Here is a 21,824-nt window from a genome sequence, read left to right as displayed (position 1 = left end):
CTCTCCGTCCTTCCTGGACGTGTGCCGTATTTTTTTAGTCATACGCCACGTGTGCTAGTCATTATCAGGCTCACCGAACCTGACGGTTTCTCAAACAAGTAGCTGATTTATTAAAACAGATTTATTGATGTCAGTGTCTTGCTGCTATTCTAGTGGGTGTTTTTGTTTCTTTTCTTACATATTTGCGATAGTGCCTTGTTCGTTGCAATCTGTCACTTCCTGTTGTTCCGGAAGTGGTGTGCTCATACGTAATTGTTCCAGGACGTGCGTTGTGTTTTGGGAGCGCGCTCTATCTTACATAATTGCTGACAGTTAAACAGAAATTCGAACTCTGTTTCGGGGACTGGAAGTAGTTTAAAGTAAAGCAACAAAATGTCTGGCGGGACCCAGTTGGAAAATGCCAACCCGGTCATATTCGAGCGGTCCGGCGAGAGGCTGCAGACAGCAGCCGATGAGGACGAAGACGTTCACGACCCCATAGATGACAGAGAAATTTTTGATATCCTTTTGGGCTTACTGTCACACGCAAGTTAAAACGAGTGGCTGTTTGGGGTAAAACGCTGACAATAACAAGAGTGCTTGCGTAAATTTACGCGGTGGCTTTCCGTTGCACCCGGAAGTGTGTCGCAGTATTTAAGATCTGATAAGAAAACCTTTATTTGTCTCACAATGGAGAAATTCCCCAAAATGCACGCATTTTTCAAGGTTATGCATACATACAAGCCGTGCTCAACTGATTTTGCACTTTTATAGAAGTTAAAACCAGTGTCTTTAACTGATGCAACATCTGATCAGATCCATCAATGATCCCGAGCATCCTCTCTCTCTAGAGGAGCTGAACGTGGTGGAGCAAGTCAGAGTCAAAGTAGGTTTCCAAATTGTCTAGTTTATTTTAAACGTGTTTGTGTTTGTTATTTCATTATGGATAGAACAAAATAATACCTGGAGTTGGTGTTGTCTTGAATGTCGTCCAAATGATTGATTGCTAACATACACTTTTCCTGGAATTTTGCGACCCTACTAACGACATTTTTTTAAAAAAAACTATGAGGAAGAGTTATGTATTAAATTATTTAATAATAAATAACTTGCTTTTTGGATGTTCAATATTTATGAATGAATTAACTATGCTTTAAAGAGATAAAGCTTGCTTCTTGGATGAGTCTAATTCTGCTGAAGAACCACTGAATTGATGACAATGACCATCCTCTCCATTTGTATCGAGTAGTTCCTCATTACTGTTTTTTTATCTCTGGATTCATTCCACATATTCCATTATTATTTTTATTTATTTATTTATTGCATTCAGGTGAACGACGCAGAGAGTAACGTGGGCGTGGAGTTCACACCCACCATCCCCCACTGCAGCATGGCCACGCTCATCGGCCTGTCAATCAAAGTCAAGCTGCTACGCTCTCTACCTGACAGATTCAAGGTCTTTTTTTTTTTCCTTATATCACAAAAACGTGTCATTTGAACACGGGTGTGTGTGTGTGTGTTTTTTCTCACTGTATTTATGCATGTTTGCATCCACTTCCAGATCGATGTGCATATCACGCCTGGGACGCATGCCTCAGAGGACGCAGGTAGGACACGTTTACGTCTGTCCGGCTCACATTACAAGTGAAAGGTTTTGAGTTTCCGCTGTGTTTTTATGGCCACAGTGAACAAGCAGCTGGCTGACAAAGAGCGAGTGGCGGCCGCGCTGGAGAACTCGTCGCTGTTGGAGGTGGTCAACCAGTGTTTGTCCACCAGGAGCGTCTGAGGATCAAGAAGTGTTACCTACTGCCACCGACACCACTGGAGCCTTACCACGGGTTGTGAAATATGCAGCAGAGGCAAGGCAAATGTCTTCAAAGTGAGAGCGTGCGGGTAACTGCATGAATTACGTACTCACCAGCACGTCATTGGGTACACCTGAACAGTCTAATAATTGATAATACAAAAGAGACACCCCGCCCCCCAAAAAATGCTCAAAAATAAAAATAGTTATTTTATTATGTCTAAATATAAATTCTGCTATTTTTTAAATGTTAACAACATATTTCGACCCCAAGAAATGGATAAGAATGCCGGAACGAAAGGTGCAAGTGTATCTAATTATGTGCATCAAAGTTTGTTTGTTTTTTCCTGATAGACTGAAGACAGAAACTGTGTTAACTGTATTTAATATCCACTTGATGTTCGTGTTATTAAAATATTCACCATGTCATCTAAACGTTGTCCTTTCTTCAGTTGCAGTTGCACATTCTTGACGAGATGTCTAAATGCTTGGTAAAGTTGTTTTAACCACCTTTTTGAAATCCTAATAATTGATTCATTTGAATTTCAAATGTTTTTTTTAAACTCTCATCCAAGGGTTTAAAGTATGGAACATTATTGCATCCATATTCATTTTTTTCTTTTAAAAACAGAATCCAAATGTTTGATTCACAATTCTCTTTACTAATGCTTTACTTCATGATTTTTTGAAGGGAAATATAAAACTAATTCTAATCAAATAAATTAATGACTACATTTGCCTAAATATCTGCTTTGGTGCATTTTGAAAAATACCCAATTGTTATTATAAATGAATACCAAATTGTTTCACAGAGTTGCACTTTGAGGTCGAAAAATATCTAAATTTAAGTCATTTGAATCACAGTACAGTATTTAAAATATACGAGTCGTGTTCCTATGCGACCACCAAGTGGCGCTCTTGTAACATTTCTGTAGCCCGTCTTTTCTTTCCATCAGATTAAAAGAAGATAAATTATTCTGATGCAGAGTTCATCTGGAATGCATGTGTCATGTTGTTGTTGCCACCAAGTTTGTAAAATGGCAGCCGGTCATGGTGATGTAACTCCCGCTCTGTTTCTTTATAACAAATAAAATGTTTTAAAAGGCAGCAGGGGGATTATGTAACCTCACCGTGAACGTTCCACTGTTATTTCAATCCACGCGACTCCATGTGAGGTGTGTGTATAAACTATTTCCAACACATTTGAAAGACATTCAAACCTTTCTCGATTTCTTTGCTAACTTTTATTTTTTTTTAAAGTACAAACTAAAAAAAAGTAACCCACAGAAGCATAGTAGGCCTACGTGTCCATCAAAAATATTATTCCTAAAAAGTATCAATATTATTAGCCACTGACAATATGAAAATGTTTCAACATCTGAAATCATTCTTCTCTGTAAACCACATTTTGTTCCTTTGTACATTTCTGTCGTTATCAAAGACATCACAGACACATGCACAACAAAACATAAAAACAAACAACTACACTATTTACATGGAGCGCTGCAAAACATGTTTAGAAGTGCCTGGCCTCACCTAATACAATAACTTGGCCCATTTTGACCTCTACAGCATCCAGAAAGAGTTTAAGCCGCAAGCTAGCTGGTGGCTCGCACCTGTGGTCAAAGGGTAGGTGAGATTTATTCCAGCCACGGGGGCTTTAAGCGGACATATTTTTACCATTACATATGTTGTATACACACTATAGAAGGCAGTGCAAATGTATCTGAGTGACACCTGAAAGTGGAGCCGGGCATGTTTTCAGTCCATGTAGTGAACACGTCAACAGGGTCTAAAAGCTAACAGAACATTTTGATTTGTCACCATTTTGAAGCTAATTTCATAAAAATCGGTGATTTTTTTTTTTTTTGTATTCGTTCAAACTTTGGCACGATTTGTATCAACGCTGTTCTTTGCGAACATTTTTATTTTCACTTTACAGGGACTTTGAATTAGCCTACCATGATAAAACCGTCCACTAGATAGCACCACTTTCGCCTTTCAAAACATGCAGCGGAAGCGCTGAGTTTTTGTAGTTTTACCAGCGGTCCAAAACGAAGTGTGTGTGTGTGTGTGTGTGTGTGTGTGTGTGTCGTTACTGATGTTGGATAGTGGTTTACCGTACAAAGAATTAAAAAAAATACTAAACACAAAATCTTGACTGAAAAACATGAGAAGCGGACCTGTCAGTTATTACACCGTTTTGCTTCATCGGGGTGTGTGTCCTAAATAGATAAACAGGCTCTTATCATAGATTAAATCCCTGACACGCGCGCGCGCGCGCCCACACGCGGGGAGAGGACCGACTTCTTCTGCAGTAGAAGGAGGAAGAGAAGGAGGAAGAGGAGCAGCTGTCCCCGCCCTCTGCAGACTTGACCATTGACTGCACGCATTCAACACACGCACATGCCCCCTTCAGACATAAATCCCACTTTGACGTTGCGTGACGCCTCCCTGGCTCGTGCGTCGGTGAGTAACGCAAAGTCACGTTAGCGAGGAAGTAGCGCGCACATGATGAAGACTTGTCATCCTCCTCCTCTTCTTCCTCCTCCTTCAAGCAGCAGCTGGCAGTGATTCGGACTGCGGGGCTTGTTTACAGCAAAGAAGGAGAAGAAGGAGACGACTTGCTTCGAAAGCTCAGCGAGGCGTGTATCTTGGCTGCAGGCCCAGGTTGGTTGATGACCCTTTTCCTTTTTTTTAAATTTTTTATTTTTTTATTAACCCACTTCGTCTTATAAAATGCCCGAAAATGTGTGTGTGTGTGTGTGTGTGTGTGTGTGTGTGTGTGTGTGTGTGTGTGTGTTTTTAAATGAGCCTGCGTGTAACTGTTTTGTTTGGACGATCGCTGCATTGCGTTCACATTTGGTTTTGATTATCAGGCTCAAAGAGTTCTTTATATCTGCTTGCTGCTTGCACATCACTACGTGGAATGTGTGTGAGCGTGCATCCTGTTTGACAGAAAACGCTCTTCCAGCTGAGCGCCTTGTGACAACTTTCGGGAAGAAAATCAAAAGCATAGCACGGTATATCAACTAATGAAGTGCGGGAGAGTGCCGAACAACTTTTCGATCACCCATTACACGTGCCTAATGAAATGTCCTCTGTGCACAGTAGAAACGTTGCTTGTCCTTTTTTTTTTTTTTTTGAAGGATCAAAGTGGCTTGGTGTTAGTTAAAAGTGGCATTTTGAATCACTTTTCTGAGTTATTGACGAAGGGAAAAAACGAGAGTGAAACGCATTTGTTTTGGCTCTCAAAATCAAACATGAGCCAAAGTTAACAGACAGGAGAGGGTTCTTGAGTGATTCGTGAAATTGGATTGGGGTTGTTGCAATTTTCGATTTTTAAAGTGTAAAAGAACGATAGCAAGTCTTGTGAACGCAAAAAAAAAAAAAGTCTTCGGTATTATTATGGTGTTGCCCAAATAAATGTAATCAAAACATGCAAATGAGTAAAAAAAAAAAAAAAACCTACAGCATTCCAATAAAGATTTGTAATGTACACTTTCTGCACACTAGAAATTCAGAATTTGTCATTTTCAGCTAATTTTGTGAGGTCTTGCAGGCGGTTAGTTTCATTGTGATTGGCATGAGAAATCGGCATCAAAACTTTTTGGAGAGGTTGTATCCCGACCCAAAATTATGTAAAATCTCACGCGCATGTGGATTCATTTGGTTCATTGCTGTTTGCAATTTCTAATGTACAAAAAAATAATTTACGGCATTTTGAAGTGACCCAAAAATTTGTTTATCACCAGTTATCACGTGGTCTAAAAGAAATGTAAACAAATATGACAAACGAGTAAACAAAAGCAAAAACAAGAGAGCACTCTGCACACATTAGAAATTGTCATCAAATTTTTTTGAGTCATCTCAAAGTCGTACCCTGCCCAGAAAAGTTGCTGTTAATTTACGATTGCAAATTTGGACCACCAAAAAAATAAATAAAATCACTTATTTGTATTACAGTATCATGAGCTTACTCAAAGAAATATAAACAGAAAGCACAAATGAGTAAAAAAAAACAAAAACAATTCAATAAAATCAGAAACCTTGAGTCAACCTAAAAAAACTCAACCAAAAAAAAAAAAGCATCCTTTTCACTTAAGTTTTTCATCATCTCTGAGTTGCATCTGAAAAAGTCATCCGACGACTGATCTCTCCTTTGAAACATAACTGGGTTTATTGATGACTTGATTGATTTTTCAGTCATCATCTGCTAGTAGGCTACCCGGTGTGGAAAAAGTGATTACCGGTGCATCCTGACACTGCGTGAAATCAAATGTGAAATACTAACGGTTTTGCATTGTTTGGACAATGCGCTCATGGCTGCTATCTTGCTATTTGCACGCTTTGTGACCGAGCTGTTGGGGAATCCTCTCTGCTTGTTACGGGAGCAATTGTCTTGGATTGTTTTCAGACGGCTGAAGCATTTTCCCGTCATTTTTCTTTCCACCGGCTGATTCGGAAAGACTGCGAAGCGATGAAGGGAACAAATGAGTGCAGGAACGCATTTGGTTTGGCCTCAAAGTCCAAACGCGAGCCAAAATGAATACACGGGAGAGGGTGAGACGAGACCATCTCTTGCACTCGAATGCGTCTTGCTCACATTAACAAAACGTGATGCCGATATAGACGTCGATGGAGTCCGTGATCGTGTACTTTACGACACAATGTTCCAGTAGTGAACTTCAAATCAGTCATACCTGGGTCAAATTTTTGACTTTGACCCAGGTATGACTAATAATTTTCTTCCACACTCGTATCAACTATGAACTAGGAAGTTACCAGGGTGTGTTGGAGTGCTGTCTAGTGTCTGTCCGTCCATCTGTCGAAATCGTCACCCAAAATTCCGACCATGTATTAATTTCACAAAATTTTTTTTTTTGAGTCTTAAACATTTTCATTTTCTGAACTGTCACAAAGAAAATGATAAAGAAAAACTACCATTTGAAAACACCCGATGTAATGAGAACAAGGCGTGAACCAAAACATTCAATCAAACTAAAAATAAAGATAATCACTCTTTGAGGATACGTCATTGAGATCAATAAAATGGAGAATGAACAAGTTGACAAAGTTGTTATTGTTATTATTATTATTTATACTCTAAGATTCCCTTTGAGGATTCCTAATGGAGACATGAGAGAACGGTCTGTCACCTAGTTTTGTTGCTCATTTGATGGCATCAACGGAAGTGTCCAACCCTCCCCGAATCATGATGGCACCATCCATGCGTTCGTCACCGCCTCACGGACCAGGAACTAACAAACCACTTGCGTGACCTCAAATGACAAATTTAATGGTGGCTTCTGGCATTTAGTAACGTACTGTGTATGTTTGTAACATGCCAGCAGCATCAGTAAGGGAAAAGTGTGACGATGCCTTCTGTGTAAAAAAAACAAAAAAAAAACAAAAAACAAATGTGAAAGAAGCAGTCAAGCAACTGCAACATTCCTCAACCATATTTGAGTTGTTGTTGCTGTTATCTTTTTTTTTTTCTTCCACGCTTGAGATGTTCCATGTCAGAGTGTGGCATTCATATTTCAAGCATGAGTATGCTAGCTGTCTTTGGGCGTCCCTTGCACCAGCAGCCTACTTTTCCAACCCTTTGACAGAGGCCTTGGCAAAGTTGATATATTGAGATATCGATATGAATACATACTGAAAATAATTAATTGAGTTCATTTTTCTAATAGATTTTTCACATGGAATTGGATTGAATGCCCATTACGACATTATGGCTGTCAAGGAATTGCTATGAGCAATTTTTAGATATCGCGTTGGTGACATCGTCACCCAGCATTCAATTCTATAAAAAAATGCATCCAATAAATAAGTTCGAAAGAGAGTAATCACCTATCCGTCGACTACACAAAAGTCTTCAGTTTTCCTTCGCTTTATTTATAACCGGTTGACATGTCTCTGTATGATGACCTCATCATGTTAGCCGGCACAATGAAGTCACAGTTATAGAGCTGCTGATGCGGCTCAGCAAATAAGAAGAAACGGAATTCCTCTTTTTTGAGTAAATTAAACTGCCTTTTTCAGCAAAAACTGGAAAAGTAACACTTCCGACGCCATCATGATCATCTGTCTGGCAGTTATCAAATGATGTGCGAGCCACCTTTTTATTTTGAACAAAGCCAGTGGTTAGCTTCTTTTTACATTTGTGTGGCAGTAAACGGAGCAGGCTGGACAGCTTCGCCCCCTTGAGCGTTGTATTCCTGTCACGCGTTAGTTTGGTTAGCCGAGGCTCTGTGACGAATGACCGTTTATACACGCAGCATTAGCTTCGTGCTACACTGTAGCGGCCTGGTTATTGTTAGCGCTAGCTTGGACAGGTTTGGTTTTACTCCTCAGTGGACATGACTGACACGCGCACACACACACAGACCCCACAGACACCGCCACATCTACACACACACACACACACACACACACACACACACACACACACACACACACACACACACACACACACGAGCACACAGTGTGACATTGTGGTGATGAGTATGCGAAGCAGGAAGTGCGATGCTGAGAGGACAGGAAGTGACAGGAAGCCTGCTCTGAAGTGAGCATGGCACCGTTGGGCTTCTCTCCACCAAATTCATTCTTCGATCACTTTCACTTTTGACGCATTCATTCAAAGTCTTGGCTTATGTTGTCACTGACCATGCGGTATGTGATGTGTGATTTCAGTGTGTGTATTTTCTTGACAGACCAATGTAATGATAGATATTCAAAAGACGATTAAATGAATATAAAAAAAACTACATTTAATCACAACAAAGAACAAGCTATAAAAAATGAAAGGAGAAATAATACACATTTACAAGTGTGTGTGCACAACATAATGCATGAAATAAAACACTAACAGAAATAATACAACAATAATTATAAATCTGAATGTATAAAAATTATAATAAAGTAAAATATAATAAAAATATAATAAAATATTTAAAAAAAATGAAAAAACAAACGGATGTATTGCAGATGAAAAGAAGGCTCAGTTGGGGAAGTGAAAAAGAGGAAGTGCGCGTGCAGCATGTCAAGTCTTTTGCGCTTACAGGAAGTCCAAGTTGTGCTTGGGGAGGGGCATCTTTATTTATTTAATTTTTTTAAAAACATTCTAGCAATCGCTCATCTTCTGCTTTTTTTTTCTTTTCAGCTGCATGTGGCTGCTGCTCACACTTTGCATTTTCATGAGGACGGAACCGAGGTGCTTCTTCTATTGTCTTCTCAACATCCTGCTCCTTCTTCTATGGACGCAGATTGAGTGAGTACGGATAGAAATCGTAAATATTCAGAACTAGAACATTACTGGATTAGAAAAAAGCCTTTAAAAAAATCTTTTTTGGCAGAGAAACAAGAACAAGTTGATGCAGCTTTTTGAAATTTAATGTTTTCCTGATATATTGTCTTTTTTTAAATTTTTTTAAAACAATATGATGTAAAATGTGTTTGTCAAATAAAATGAAAATCTAGGCAGTAAAATAAGAAATGACTATATAATAGATAACCCAAAATATTTTATGTAGTCAAATGAGATCAATCTTTCAATCTTTTAGTCTAATCAATTAAAATGCTCATTAACATGAACAAATCCACACAACAAAGCAGTTAAATAAAAATGTCTCATATATATTAATAAATAGTTCTCAATGTCCTGCTGCTTTAAGACTGATAGCTCTTATGCAAGCCAAAATACCACACGATTCCATTTTTTTCGTTGTTGTGTTAATTTCCATCAAAACACAAAAGTGAAGCATCTCCCTCCTCTTCTTATCGCTTTACTCGTATGGGCAACAAATGTAAAGAAACTCAGAAAATATTGGGTACATTTATGATTAAAAACCACTCCAATGCATGTTCAGAAGTGGAATGTTTCTGTTTTACGGTTTGAGTCAATGAGGAACAGACGTCAGGTCAAATTACACAGCACATCTGCTGGTGTGTGCTTGTGTGTACGTGTGCAGTCACACAGGATGTTAGCTTAGCCACTCAGCAGCACACTTCTTGCACCGCCAACATTTCTGGCTTCGCTGGGCTTAAGACATCTGAAATGACATTTGTTTTTCTTCTCTTGTTCTGCGGCTCCTTCTGGTGTGTGTGCGACTAGGCCACCAGGGTTCAGTGTAATACATGCATGCATATATACAGTTCATGAAGGAGACGGTCACAACTGCTCAGTAAGCTGCAATAATATTAGGCGTTTTTCACAGAGGATAAAGAATCAAGTGTTTACCTTTGAAAGTGCTCTATAAATACAGTTGAGTTGCGAGTTTGATTATTAGTATATTGTCTGACTGCATGTTGCTGCACCGTTTGTGTTCAAATAGCCATTGCTTGCAAAACCCTAAATAGACTGTTTAATATCTTCCCATTTGTGTTCTAGTGGCTCAAGGTCCCATTAATGGTGGAGGAAAAAAGTTTGAAATGATTCATCTCGGTGCCTTTTTTTTTTTTTTTTTTTTTCCATGTCGCAAATTCAAGTAAATGATACTTATCAACTATCTTGTAGCAACATCAAAACAAACAGTTGCTTCTTTGAGCTGCTTTAAGTACATCTGAAAAAGTCTGGAAGACAGAGAGGGGAAAGTATCGCAGACTTGAGAAAGGAAACAATTGGACCGTTTGTTATTGCCGTTGGACACGTGTGCGCACGCGCGCGCACACACACACACACAAACACACACGCACACACGCACAGACCACATGCACAATTGAGGCCCTGTGTTCACAGCTGATCACAGTGTGCAAATGTCAGTGTGCATGTGACTTCAAGAGATGCACTCAACATGTCAGTGGTGTCACTTTACATTGTACGGCTAGTCATGTGTATATTTTAACTTTGGATGGTTCTAATTCATCAATTGTATCCATTCATTGGAGTTCATTTATCCAGATTTTTATTTATTTATTTTTATATGTGTGTGTGTGTGTGGGGGGGGGGGGCGTCCTCAGGTCAAGGCGCATCCCTGCTGATGTGCAATGTATCTGCTCATAACCTGGCTGCAAAAAGAGAGGAAGTAGTTTTCAAAAGTTGAGTCGACTTGGCAACTTTTTCATCACTTGTCTTTTTTTTTTTCTTCAACTTGAATTCACAATTATTTTCAAATTCTTTTCTGACACGCCACTCCAGATGTTGCCAAAGCATGTTGGATACTTTTGAACAGTAATCATTTGAGCCACCGAGAACCAGAGACGGCTCACTCCAGTTTGGTCATTTTACAGAGGAGTCTATGAATTGAGTTAGGAAAAGACCATGCATGTTTCTTGTGTGAGTATGCCACGAGAAAGTCCTCCAGTGAGCCACGTGTGAGTATAAATTGTAATCCAACAAGACAGGATGAGAAAGGTATCAAAATGGACGCTTGCACTTCCTGCCTGATGTCCTCACATGCACCGTTTCGTCACGGCTTGCAGGAAATGGGCCGAGCGTTGCCGCATCCTGATTAAAGTGCTCAAAAGTCATGTGCTTAGTTTTAACCAAACTCACTTAGTGTGAGTCTGGTGGGTTTAAAATAATCAGCATTAAAAAAAAAAATGTTGTATAGGTTATAGGCCACGTCAATGGTGGAAAACCCTATGCAGTGTTGAGATGCACTTCCTGTAAAGATGCACTTCCTGTTTGTCAGCAGCTTACAGGAAGTGCAGAGTTAATGTGATATTTATCAGTCCGAGTTGCCATTACCATGACAATATTAACTCCCAGGCTCATTTTCCACTATTGTAAAAATTTGAAGATTGATAACGGCTCATTTAAAGAAGACCAAAACAATTTGCCTTGTGTCAAATCGTTTTGTCAAGCAGGGTGCAGCGTCCAGTGCAGACCGCCTAAACGTGGAGAGATGCCTGCCCCGCCACCCCCGCCGCCCCCGGGAGCCCCTCCTCCTCCCAGCCTGGCACATGTAAGCTACAAAAACAATCCTTATCAATAACCTATATATTTTTGGGATGTATGTGGAGCTAGATGCTGGACACTCTTCTCACGGTTCTAACTTGTGCACATCATCTGTGGCGGTTACAGGCCAACACAGAGAGGCCGAGTCGCGGAGAGCAGAAGGGACGCAATGCCCTGTTGTCCGACATTTGTAAAGGAACCAGACTCAAAAAGGCGGTCACCAATGATCGGAGTGGCCCCCTGCTGGACAGTAAGAAATATGCCGCATGAGGGCATTAAATGTTCGGGAAATATGTATGGGACATTGGGCATTTATGTAAATTTGAGACATTAAAGGTATCCAGGTCATTAAATATAATCTAAATATTCAACATTCAATCATTAAATATGCTATGTTAGAGATGTATAAACATTAAATATGATACACAGGAGTATTATTCATCATTCTTCACAGAGGATAAAGAATAGGTACATTATAGGTATTAATATACTGAACACAAGTATAAATTATGACTTGCTTGTATCCCAGAACCGAAAGGAGGAGGAGGTGGCGGTTCAGGAGGAGGTTCAGGTGGAGGTGGAGGTGGAGGTGGAAGTTCAGGTGGGGGATTTGGTGGTGGTGCTCCTGCTGGTTTAGGAGGCCTATTTGCAGGCGGGATGCCAAAACTGCGCTCTGCAGCTAACCGAGATTCCAACGGTAAAACAAATCAAACAAAAGATATAAATAATAAAACAATTGCTTTTTGTATTGAGTTAATGTTTCACTCACTCCTTCAGACTCTGGACCCAACAGAGGACCCGCACTCCCCCCAAGTCGCTTCGGTGGGAGCCCCAGCCCCTTCGGTGGGGGCCATGTCACTGGTCCTCCCAAGCTCCCGGGTGGGCCATCTGGCGTTCGCGGTGGGGTTCCCGATCTTCCCAAGAACCGCACAAATCTCTCCTCAAGGCAAGACACTCCAGGGGGTGTCCCCCCTCCCATCCCCAACACGCCTCGACCCAACCAGAACTTCAGTCCCCGCGGGGGCCCACACCCTCCGTCCCTTCCTACGGGACCCAGATCGAGCCCTTCATCAGGACCACCGCCCCCGAGTCTTCCCCCAGGACGGCACGGGCCCCTGCCTCCTCCCCCAGGTGGTTCCTCGAGGCCGAGCGCCTCTTCGCCGCCGCCGCCTCCGACTAACAGCAGGCCACCCTTACCTCCAACTCCCGGGGGTCGACCGCCACTTCCCGACGACCGGCCCCCGCCTCCGCCGGCCCCGATTGGAGGGCACCGGCCGTCCATGCCCCGTGACATGCCTCCTCCCCCGCCTCCTGCCGTCAATTCCAAACCACCATCTTCTATCTCCTCTCGCTCCGGAGGGGGCGCGCCGCCTCTCCCGCCAGGGCGACCGGGCCCACCTCCCTTGCCCCCGACACCCGCTGTCGGGGAGGATCATTGCACGCCTCGTCTACCCCAAAGAAACACTTCACTCAGGTGCGCCAAAACTCAAACATCTGTCCATTTTCTACATAGTGCTTGTCCACATAGCCATAGAGACAAACAAGCTTTCGCTTCTCTTCACACCTACGGACAGTTTTGTCACTTCAATTCTCCTTTTGAGACTAAGGAAAGACTTGATGAGGGGAAGCGAAGTACATTCTGGACTGGCCAACTGCCAATCATGGCACATTCTGACGAATGAGAATATCTGTTGAGCTGATTTAGAGAGGGCAAAAGGTGTCCTGTCATTCTTGCTCATAATATAATCGTGTATGGGTCCTCTTATCAGTGTTGTAATGTTGCCATTCTTTTCCAGCACTTGTGGCTCTTCTCCCCATCTGCGGTCCGGACCCCTCCCTCCCCCACCCAATGAGAGGCCACCTTCATTTGGACGAAACCAATCATCAGGGCGCACAGGTTGGCAGAGTCCATATGATGTCAGAAAAATGTATAGGGCTGCTGTGGACACTATCACGTTAGCATCACGTTGCCATGAACGTTGGTTTCTGAATTTAGGGTCAACATTAGATTCCAGTTCATTTTTAATGCTTCCAATGTTAGCTTCCTTTGTTGTCTCCAGCGTTAGCTTCCAACGTGTCCTCCAATGTTAGCTTCAAACGTTAGCTTTTGAAATTAGCTTCCGATGTTATCTCCACAGGCCCCCTTCCCCCGCCTCCCCCTTCAGGTCGTAGCGTGGGCGGCGTCAGCATGAGGTCATCACCGGCACATTCTCCAATCGGGCGGTCGGGGTCGGATAACTCGCGGGGCGGGCCCGGAGGTAGGCCACCTCTACCTCCGGACAGACCGGGAACAGGTGGGGGCGGTGCCCCCCCGCCACCGCCACCACCCATGGGCAACGGCTTCCAGAACTCGCACCACAACCAGATACATGGTGAGTACTCAGAGTAACTGTTAATGTTGCTGTTACGGCTTTTAGCTTGTCCCACTGTTCGATAAAATTAATGGGATTTTCCCCATTCTCGCAGATGATTGGGAGGGTCGGTTCACTTTCCACCCTGTCTCAGACCTGCCTCCACCCGAGCCCTATCAGCACTTTCACAAGACGTACCCCAGCAAGATCAGCAAGAACGAAGGCAGAGGTCGGTCCAACAGTATGCATTGTGACTTCAACCCAGCATGACATGTTGGCAGTGTAAAGAAAGTGTTAATGTATTTGTGAAATATTCTTATTTTATTATTCACAATAAATCAATTTATTACCCAAAATAAATACTTAAATATTTTTTAACTAACCAATTTTAGGAGGAAAAAAATATATATTTTTTTTGTACCATAATAGTTCATGCTTCATCAAGGTAACTTCAGTCCTCTAGTCTGGGAAATTCGCAACTTTGATGTCATAAGGTTTTATTCAAATTATGACACAATATGAAAACACTACTACACTACTTCATTCTCCAAGTATATCAGCTTTATTCTGGTAAAAGGACGACATTTTTCTCATTGGGTAGAAAGCTTCTTGTGCTGAGAAAAAAAAAAAAGAGAAGCTTGTTAACCCTAACATTACTTTACAATGTTAGCTTCGCCGTTACCTATGCTAGCATTTAATGTTAGCTTCAATGTTACCTTGAATCATAGTTTCATTGTTGGCTTGTTATATTATTTTCCATTCTTAGCATCCAACATTAGCATCTTCATTAGCTTCCAACCTTGCCTCCAATGCTTCCAATAGAAATCTCAACTCCAACCTCTAAAATTAGCTCTGATGTTTGTATGTTACCTTTAATAATACTTTGCAGGTAATCTAATATAAATTATAGCTTCCAAAATTAGCATCAACATTAGCTTCCAACTTTCCCTCCAACATAAGCTTCCCGGGTTAGCTCACAGCGTCGGAAGCTGTGTTAGCGTTACTGTCAAAATCTTTTTTCCACAAAAAAAATTGACGTACGTCTTTTAAATTGACCACTTTTTGATTACTAAACAACTCTGTTTAAAGTTATTTTCTTTTTTGCAGGTTCAGGTAAAAAGGAAAGAGGGGCTCCTCCTCTTCCTCCAATACCAAGGTGAAGAAGACTTGCCAAGCGGACCTGAGGAACAGTGTTAAAACAATAATAAATGTTAAATGTTTCATTGGAGAAGTTTTAGCCACCAGTCATAACGTGTTCCACTTCCACAAGATTCTCACATTTAATTATCCCTCACAAACTCCACCCTTGCATGAGTTTTGTATCCTGAGGCCATTAGTGAGCACAAAATGAATGTCACATCAATCAGCTTCCTCAGGGGATTTTTTTTTTCTTATAAGGGTACGAATATTTAAAGTTTTGTGCCTCAAAGAGAAAGCCAGGGGTTCATTCCCATTAGTGCCTTAGATAAAATAATGTTTGCTCGAGTGCCCACCTCTAAAAAGTGGGAATGAGTCTGAATGGCCCTGCAACCGCTGCTGCATCGGGACAAATGCAATGTCCAATTTCACCAACAGCCACGTGTGCCTTTTCAGTATGTTTACTTATTCGTATGTCTTTGCATTTCTGAATGGTACTTTTTTTTTTTACCCTCCATTTTCACTGGAGCACACACTCTTTAATTCCCATCCACGACTTGGATGATATTGCGCTCGGCTGCAACAACAGCACTGATTTTTCTTTGTTTGAAGGCGCCATGTTCGATAATGAACGACCTGTTTCTTTTTGTATGGTTAACGAGAGTCGTAAAGTTGTTCTTACCGAAACTGTGCAGTATTATTAAGTGTTGTTTTGTTTCTTTACAACATGGGTGTCAAAGTATGGTCCTTGAGGGCCACCACCCTGCATGTTTTATGTTCCCCTCCACCAAGACATCTGATTGAAATGACCAGGATCAGGCTTCTACGGACTTTGCTGAAGAGCTGATCATTTGAATCGGGTGTGTCGGAGGAGGGAAACATCTAAAACATGTTGTAGGGCAGTGGCCCTCGAGGACTGGATTTGGAGACCCCTGCTTTTTCACATCCAGTAATAATACAGTGGGGGATTAAAGACAGTCAGAAGTTGACATCAGTAAATAAAAGGAGCCGATATGTTTGTGCTTTACTTTGGTTAATGCCTGATTTGTATTGCAACCAATCTATCAATCAATTTTACAGTTAAACATGAAAATCATGCTGAAACTGTTAAGTCTGGTTGTGTTTGAAAGCATCATTCACTATAATCAGGTTATCATTTCATCAATGATAACCTGATTGGAACAAGAAAAAAGATTTGAAAGCAACTCATGATTATAACACTACACCACAAAAACTTGATTTGAAACTGAAAAATCACACCTTGTGAAAGCGCCATTCATTCTCTGGCACACGGTTTTCTACAAAAACCTGATTGAAACGGCTTACATTTGACCTATCAATCTATCACACAGTTATCCATTAAAAATTGAACTTAAAGTCAGATAACGTGTGGAAAAACACCATTCATAGATCTATCACGGTTAAAAAGAAAATTAATTGATTGAAATAGTTTTAATTGAAAACGTCGCTTACAAAAAAAGCACCATATTCCATCATCAATCGCGTGCTTATCTGGCATGAATGAGTCACCAACATTGCTGAAACCAAAAAGACCGATGACGTTTGAAAGCACCATTCACCATGTACTATTACTCCGTTATTTTTGTCTGTCGATCGACAATGTCACATGATCCACGGTCACCTCACGCCACGCCCTTACCTCGCCTCCATCCAATCGAAGAGGGATGCGGATTCGCCTTTCACGGCCGATTGGACCAGTCGCCTGTCAGTCACTTCCAGCTGTCAGATTCAGAAATACCCTACTGCTGTTCTCCCGAAGGAAATACAGTGAACCTTCACAACGAGCAAGACATTTCACGGAGAAGATGGTGATTTAGATAACAAGGGTAAGCTTTATAACCCAGAAACTGAAATATTTGTGGGTATTATGTTGTGCCAACTACTTAAAATAGAGATAAATCAACGCTGTGGACGTCGGTATGGTCTGACGTGCCCTGATGTTTTTAGCATACAGCAGCTAATGAGGCTAAAATATCTGTTCATGTAGTTCCGTTTAAAACGTTTTAATTAATTTATAAGTAATGCGTTTAGTTTGGCAACACACGTTTTGGGCTCTCATTTATGTCCTACCAGTGACTGAAACGACTCGTGTGCTAACATACCGAGAACCAAGCTCACCGTTATGTTCGCCTCGTTCATCTCTCCAGGGTGTTCAACTCCCTCCTAAGGCAGCTCCGGCCGTCACTATGGAGACAGGCGGCAGATATGTGGTCATCCACGGGAAGAACATCTCTCATGGCTCCCTGACGATCCCTGGTGGTGGCGCTGGTGCCGGGCCTCATATGTCCATCGATAAACTGTTCCCTGCCCTGCTCGAGTGCTTTGGCATTATCCTGTGTGGATACATAGCTGGCAGGTAACATTTGCGAACTACTCATAACACTGTAATTTCAGAAGCAAAATAAATGACTGGATTCGTTCAAATAAACAACAAAAAACATTTTCTTTTGTAATAATACAATTCTTTTATGCTTGGACAATTTAACGAGTCCATTATACCTGAAGAAACAATGCAATCCGGGGTGGCCAGAATTTTCCACAATAAGTAAATATTGATTCGTGGTCTGAAATAAAAATAAAAACTTGAGGAATAAGAACTGAATGTGTCATCTGAGGGTTTGTTGCCCTGCACACAGGGCTGATGTGATCACCGAAAACCAAGCAAAGGGTCTGGGCAACTTTGTGTCGAAATTTGCCCTCCCGGCTCTGCTGTTCAAAAATATGGTGCTGTTGGAGTTTGGCGACGTCATCTGGTCCTTCCTGTGGAGCATCTTGGTTGCCAAGGTCAGCTTCTACTCTGGAGTAAAGTGAATCAGTTAAGGTACTGGAATGCCCTCGCATATGGGCAAGGGAAGCCACAGTTGCCGATGCACTCATGTTAGCCGCTTCTTGAACGAGACAGTCACACACTGACACAAATACAAAATGAAAGCACTCCCAAGGACTCCAGCTGACAGTCAGGCAGAGCATATCACACTACCCACAGGCATATATTCTCCATCATCTGCATAAAACAAGAAATATTATTATGGTCTTATACTGTGATGCATCATGAGATCTTTGTATAGTAAATTGATAATCAACATTGAAAAAAACTTTTTGTGTGTAGGTGGCTGTGTTCACCCTGGTGTGTGTTCTCACGCTGATGGTTGCCAGTCCGGAAAACAGGTACGGCAAAGCCGGACTGTACGCCATCTTTGCCACACAAAGCAACGACTTTGCCTTGGGCTATCCCATAGGTGAGGTCCCGCACAAACACATGTGTAGTACTCGAGTTCCTACTTAGAAGTTGTCTTTCTCCAGTGGATGCTTTGTATCGGAGCACATACCCGGAGTACCTGCAGTACATCTACTTGGTGGCCCCCGTGTCGCTCATGCTGCTCAATCCCATCGGCTTTGCCCTATGCGAGGTGCAGAGATGGAGGAGGCGGACCGACCCCCATGTGGAGCGAAGCACGGCCAGAGTGTTGGGTGTTGTCACTCTACAGGTACTACATCGCTGTCGGTCTTGATCGATGCCAAATCGTCAAAAGAATCATCAAAATCTTTGTCGTAATGACGCACCTACACTAAATGACATAGGCAAGAGAGTGCCACAATTTAGCATTGCCCATTTGTCTTTAAAACACGGTCCAAATTTGGTAGCAATTAAACCCTTGAAAGACCCTTGGAAATTATCTGAAAGGTGCCTAAAATGACTTCTTTAAAACCGAATGGCAGATTTCCTGAGTATTTTTGTGCAGGGCCTTTTGATACTTTTTTATGGGTCTTTTCTTAACAAACATACCTACCAAATTTATGTTGCTAGACGAAACTGTCTTGAAGGGATGAATTTTCCTGTGTGATAAACAATGTTCGTGTTGAAGGATGATGGAAATACACAAAACGAGACTAAAATGGTGACTTTAAACCAAAATTTTCCGGCATAACTTTCTGGACTTTTTTTAATGGGTCTACTTATGATAGACAAACCTACCAAATTTCATGCTGCGACGTGAGACTGGAATCAAGGCCTGAATTTTCAAAATTATTCCACTCAGAGATATTTTTTTGGAAGGACCCATTGAAATGACTTAAAGAAGCCTAAAACGGTCACTGAAAAATTTGTCTTTTCAGGTATGGCACTTTTTTGGGTCCACTGATGATAAACATGGCATTAAAGGCTGAATTTTCAAAATATTCCAGTAGAAGACTTTTTTATGAAGGGCCCCTGTAAATGGCCTAAAGTGACCCTTAAAACCAAAACTGTAGGGTTTGTTGTTTTCAAACGTGAGACTTTTTTTTTTTGTGGGTCTGCTGTAAATAGAGATGCCTACCAGAGGTTTAAATTTAGTTCCACGTATTATCCATTAAAGGATTAAAACTCTCAAACTTTCTTCTCCAGGTGTTAAAGAACCCAATCGTGTTCATGGTGGTCATGGGCATCGTCTCGCATTTTGCTCTGGGCCAGAGGATCCCCGACGTGCTGTCCCAGTTCATCAATGGCCTAGCCAACTCTTTCGGAGGTGCCGCTTTGTTCTACCTGGGCCTCACCATGGTCGGTTCATACTCATTTTCGTACAAAGCATTTTCTAGGAGGACATGACTGAGAGGGCTTCATATTTGTGTTACAGGTTGGACAACTGAGGAAATTGACGCGTGACGCCGGCGTCGCGTTGATTCTCCTTATCACTGCAAAACTGTGAGTGGCAATTTATATATTTAAAAAAAAAAACAAATCTAGAGTGGTTGGCAAATATCGAAAGATGAGGAGAGCATCCAGCATTATGATGTGCTTTTATGCTTCCAATTCTTTCCATTTCAGTGAGCTCGTCAAATTGTATTTACAATACATAATTCTCACCAATATTATGTTTATCTCAACATATTCAAAAGTTTAATTTACTTTATTTTTAAAAACAGATCTACAATAATTCCAAATATAAATTACATAAATATTTACAGCATCAATATCAGATTGATTTACTTATTGAGTTAAAATGATCAAATAAAAAAAAATGCCCCCCCCCCCAAAAAAAAACAAATCACATTTCCATTAAAACTTACGGGACCGATATCATATATGTGCATTAATAACATTTTAAATTATTTTATTTAAATAAGAATGAAAAATGACATGTCCAATATATTTCACTCAATTTATTTAACTAAAAATTGTAATATTTCTTTTTAATTTGAATAAAAATTTAAATTGGATGAGACATTACACTACCAATACCATATTCATCTCTACATCGGTAATTTAATTTGATCAAGTCATCTTTTATTTGGAAAAAAAAAATCCAAATCTAAATTACACAAAATTGACACCACTAATATCACATTTATCCCTACACTTTATTTGATTAAATAATAATAACAAAATAAATAATTTGAAAGTGGGGTCAAAATCACACATCTCCAAAATTAACTTTTATAATTCTGTTTCCAGGTTAAAGCTAATCATTTTTATTAAGGCTATTCAAAGTTAATATGTATTTATCAATTGGGATGCTAATTAGACTTTTTAAATTGATCTCTCAAGGGAGCTTTTGACAAAATTACATCTCAAAACCAGACCGCGCCAATCCCACTTTTTTTTCTTTTCTGGCGCATGCCGGCTTTTGGGTTTTGAGCTCTTCAGTTTGTCCCCCTCAGTCTGTTGATGCCGCTGTTCTGCAAAGACATGATGGACATTCTGGACGTGGGCGTCAACAGCACCAGCGCCAACCACACGAGCCTGTCAAACTTTGCCTTCCTCTACGGTGTCTTCCCGACTGCGCCAAGTGTGGCCATCTACGCTGGACACTACGGGATGGAGCTGGAGGTGGTGAGTCGCTGAGAGCAAGAGTTACGGGACTTGAGTCACATGACTTGACTCAGTCACTCTTGGTAATCCGTCACTAAAAAATTCGCATGGAACTTGAAGATTAAGGTTGAGACTGATTCCAGACTTGCAGATATTGCATGTGACCTATTAGCATTCTAAAAGACACTACTTTTTTTTTTTTTGTAATACTATATTTAATTGTGAAACTTTTTCGCATTTCGTTTGCATTTTTAAACATTCCATTTGTGTCGTTCCTGTTTAGGTGACGTCCGGCATGGTCATCAGCACTTTCCTCTCGGCGCCCATCATGTACGTCTCAGCCTGGCTGCTGACCATCCCGCTGATGGACCCCGCACCTCTGGTGGCCGAGCTTCAGAATGTCAGCTTCAACATCAGCATCATCTGCCTGCTGACGCTGGTACGACAACAAAGACACTAAATGATTAAAAGATTAGCTGATCTCTTTTTTTCCACCCCTTCTAAAGCAGACATTAAATGTTTGGTTAAGGTCTCAATAAGTATTCAATCCCCATTAGAGATCACATTATTTGCAAAATTTACAGTCTGATTTGCCAATTTTTTTTAATATATATTTTTTCAAGTTAAAATGTTTTTTTCTTTTCATTTTACTGTTTTAATATGTAGATTTATTTCTTTATTTTATTTATGTGTTTCATTTTGATAATTATGTTTAATTTTAACATAGAAATGTGAAACTAATCCACTTAATTTTTGTTTATTCATTTATTGATTTATGGTGGGCCTGCCTGCAATGAGAATTTACTTATTTACTTTTTAATACAATATATATATATATAT

At 40.9% G+C, this 21,824-nt stretch overlaps 3 protein-coding genes across 9 annotated transcripts in view; all 3 read left to right on the top strand.

Annotated features, from left to right (window-relative positions):
* Positions 1 to 227: 227 nt before the first annotated feature.
* ciao2b (cytosolic iron-sulfur assembly component 2B) lies at positions 228 to 2,223 on the top strand. The gene is made up of 5 exons (XM_019888156.1): positions 228 to 499; positions 786 to 865; positions 1,310 to 1,435; positions 1,541 to 1,586; positions 1,665 to 2,223. The coding sequence occupies exons 1-5, from the start codon at positions 373 to 375 to the stop codon at positions 1,763 to 1,765; spliced, it is 480 nt and encodes a 159-aa protein (XP_019743715.1). The 5' UTR covers positions 228 to 372; the 3' UTR covers positions 1,766 to 2,223.
* A 1,923-nt stretch (positions 2,224 to 4,146) lies between these two features.
* Positions 4,147 to 16,202, top strand: wipf1b (WAS/WASL interacting protein family, member 1b). 4 transcript variants are annotated; one of them, XM_019888144.1, is made up of 10 exons: positions 4,147 to 4,252; positions 4,345 to 4,453; positions 11,597 to 11,694; positions 11,814 to 11,937; positions 12,217 to 12,384; positions 12,465 to 13,161; positions 13,484 to 13,584; positions 13,826 to 14,059; positions 14,154 to 14,267; positions 15,146 to 16,202. In XM_019888144.1, exons 1-10 carry the CDS (start codon positions 4,190 to 4,192, stop codon positions 15,196 to 15,198), a joined length of 1,761 nt encoding a protein of 586 aa, XP_019743703.1. In that variant the 5' UTR covers positions 4,147 to 4,189; the 3' UTR covers positions 15,199 to 16,202. The 4 variants fall into 4 exon arrangements, with proteins under 4 accessions (XP_019743703.1, XP_019743702.1, XP_019743704.1 ...); XM_019888143.1 differs by having other exon boundaries at positions 11,594 to 11,694; XM_019888145.1 differs by lacking the exon at positions 4,147 to 4,252 and adding an exon at positions 8,952 to 9,059 and having other exon boundaries at positions 4,267 to 4,453.
* Positions 16,203 to 16,895: 693 nt separating this feature from the next.
* Positions 16,896 to 21,824, top strand: part of LOC109526694 (integral membrane protein GPR155-like) — a 20,829-nt gene continuing 15,900 nt past the window's right edge. For 3 of the 4 annotated variants that reach the window (XM_019888141.1, XM_019888139.1, XM_019888140.1), the window contains exons 1-9: positions 16,896 to 17,022; positions 17,344 to 17,552; positions 17,833 to 17,980; positions 18,306 to 18,435; positions 18,500 to 18,684; positions 19,581 to 19,733; positions 19,810 to 19,877; positions 20,834 to 21,005; positions 21,268 to 21,423. In XM_019888141.1, coding sequence (XP_019743700.1) covers positions 17,383 to 17,552; positions 17,833 to 17,980; positions 18,306 to 18,435; positions 18,500 to 18,684; positions 19,581 to 19,733; positions 19,810 to 19,877; positions 20,834 to 21,005; positions 21,268 to 21,423 — 1,182 coding nt within the window. In that variant the 5' untranslated portion in view covers positions 16,896 to 17,022; positions 17,344 to 17,382. Of the gene's footprint in view, positions 17,023 to 17,343; positions 17,553 to 17,832; positions 17,981 to 18,305; positions 18,436 to 18,499; positions 18,685 to 19,580; positions 19,734 to 19,809; positions 19,878 to 20,833; positions 21,006 to 21,267; positions 21,424 to 21,824 lie in introns of those variants that run through there. The other variant, XM_019888142.1, reaches the window with a different exon arrangement.

The sequence above is a fragment of the Hippocampus comes genome, unplaced genomic scaffold (assembly GCF_001891065.2).
Source record: "Hippocampus comes isolate QL1 unplaced genomic scaffold, H_comes_QL1_v1.1 scaffold136, whole genome shotgun sequence".
In the NCBI taxonomy this organism is placed as follows: domain Eukaryota; kingdom Metazoa; phylum Chordata; class Actinopteri; order Syngnathiformes; family Syngnathidae; genus Hippocampus; species Hippocampus comes.
Note: the sequence above shows the minus strand (reverse complement) of the source record. Positions and strands in the feature narration are given on the sequence as shown.

Excerpts from the sequence above, each read along its gene's own strand:
- ciao2b (XM_019888156.1), top strand. The coding sequence starts at position 373 with ATGTCTGGCGGGACCCAGTTGGAAAATGCCAACCCGGTCATATTCGAG. Across the intron at positions 500-785 it reads AGATGACAGAGAAATTTTTG|ATCTGATCAGATCCATCAAT; the intron begins ATATCCTTTTGG and ends AACTGATGCAAC. Across the intron at positions 866-1,309 it reads TGGAGCAAGTCAGAGTCAAA|GTGAACGACGCAGAGAGTAA; the intron begins GTAGGTTTCCAA and ends TATTGCATTCAG.
- wipf1b (XM_019888143.1), top strand. The coding sequence starts at position 4,190 with ATGCCCCCTTCAGACATAAATCCCACTTTGACGTTGCGTGACGCCTCC. Across the intron at positions 13,162-13,483 it reads CAAAGAAACACTTCACTCAG|CACTTGTGGCTCTTCTCCCC; the intron begins GTGCGCCAAAAC and ends ATTCTTTTCCAG. Across the intron at positions 14,060-14,153 it reads GCACCACAACCAGATACATG|ATGATTGGGAGGGTCGGTTC; the intron begins GTGAGTACTCAG and ends CCATTCTCGCAG.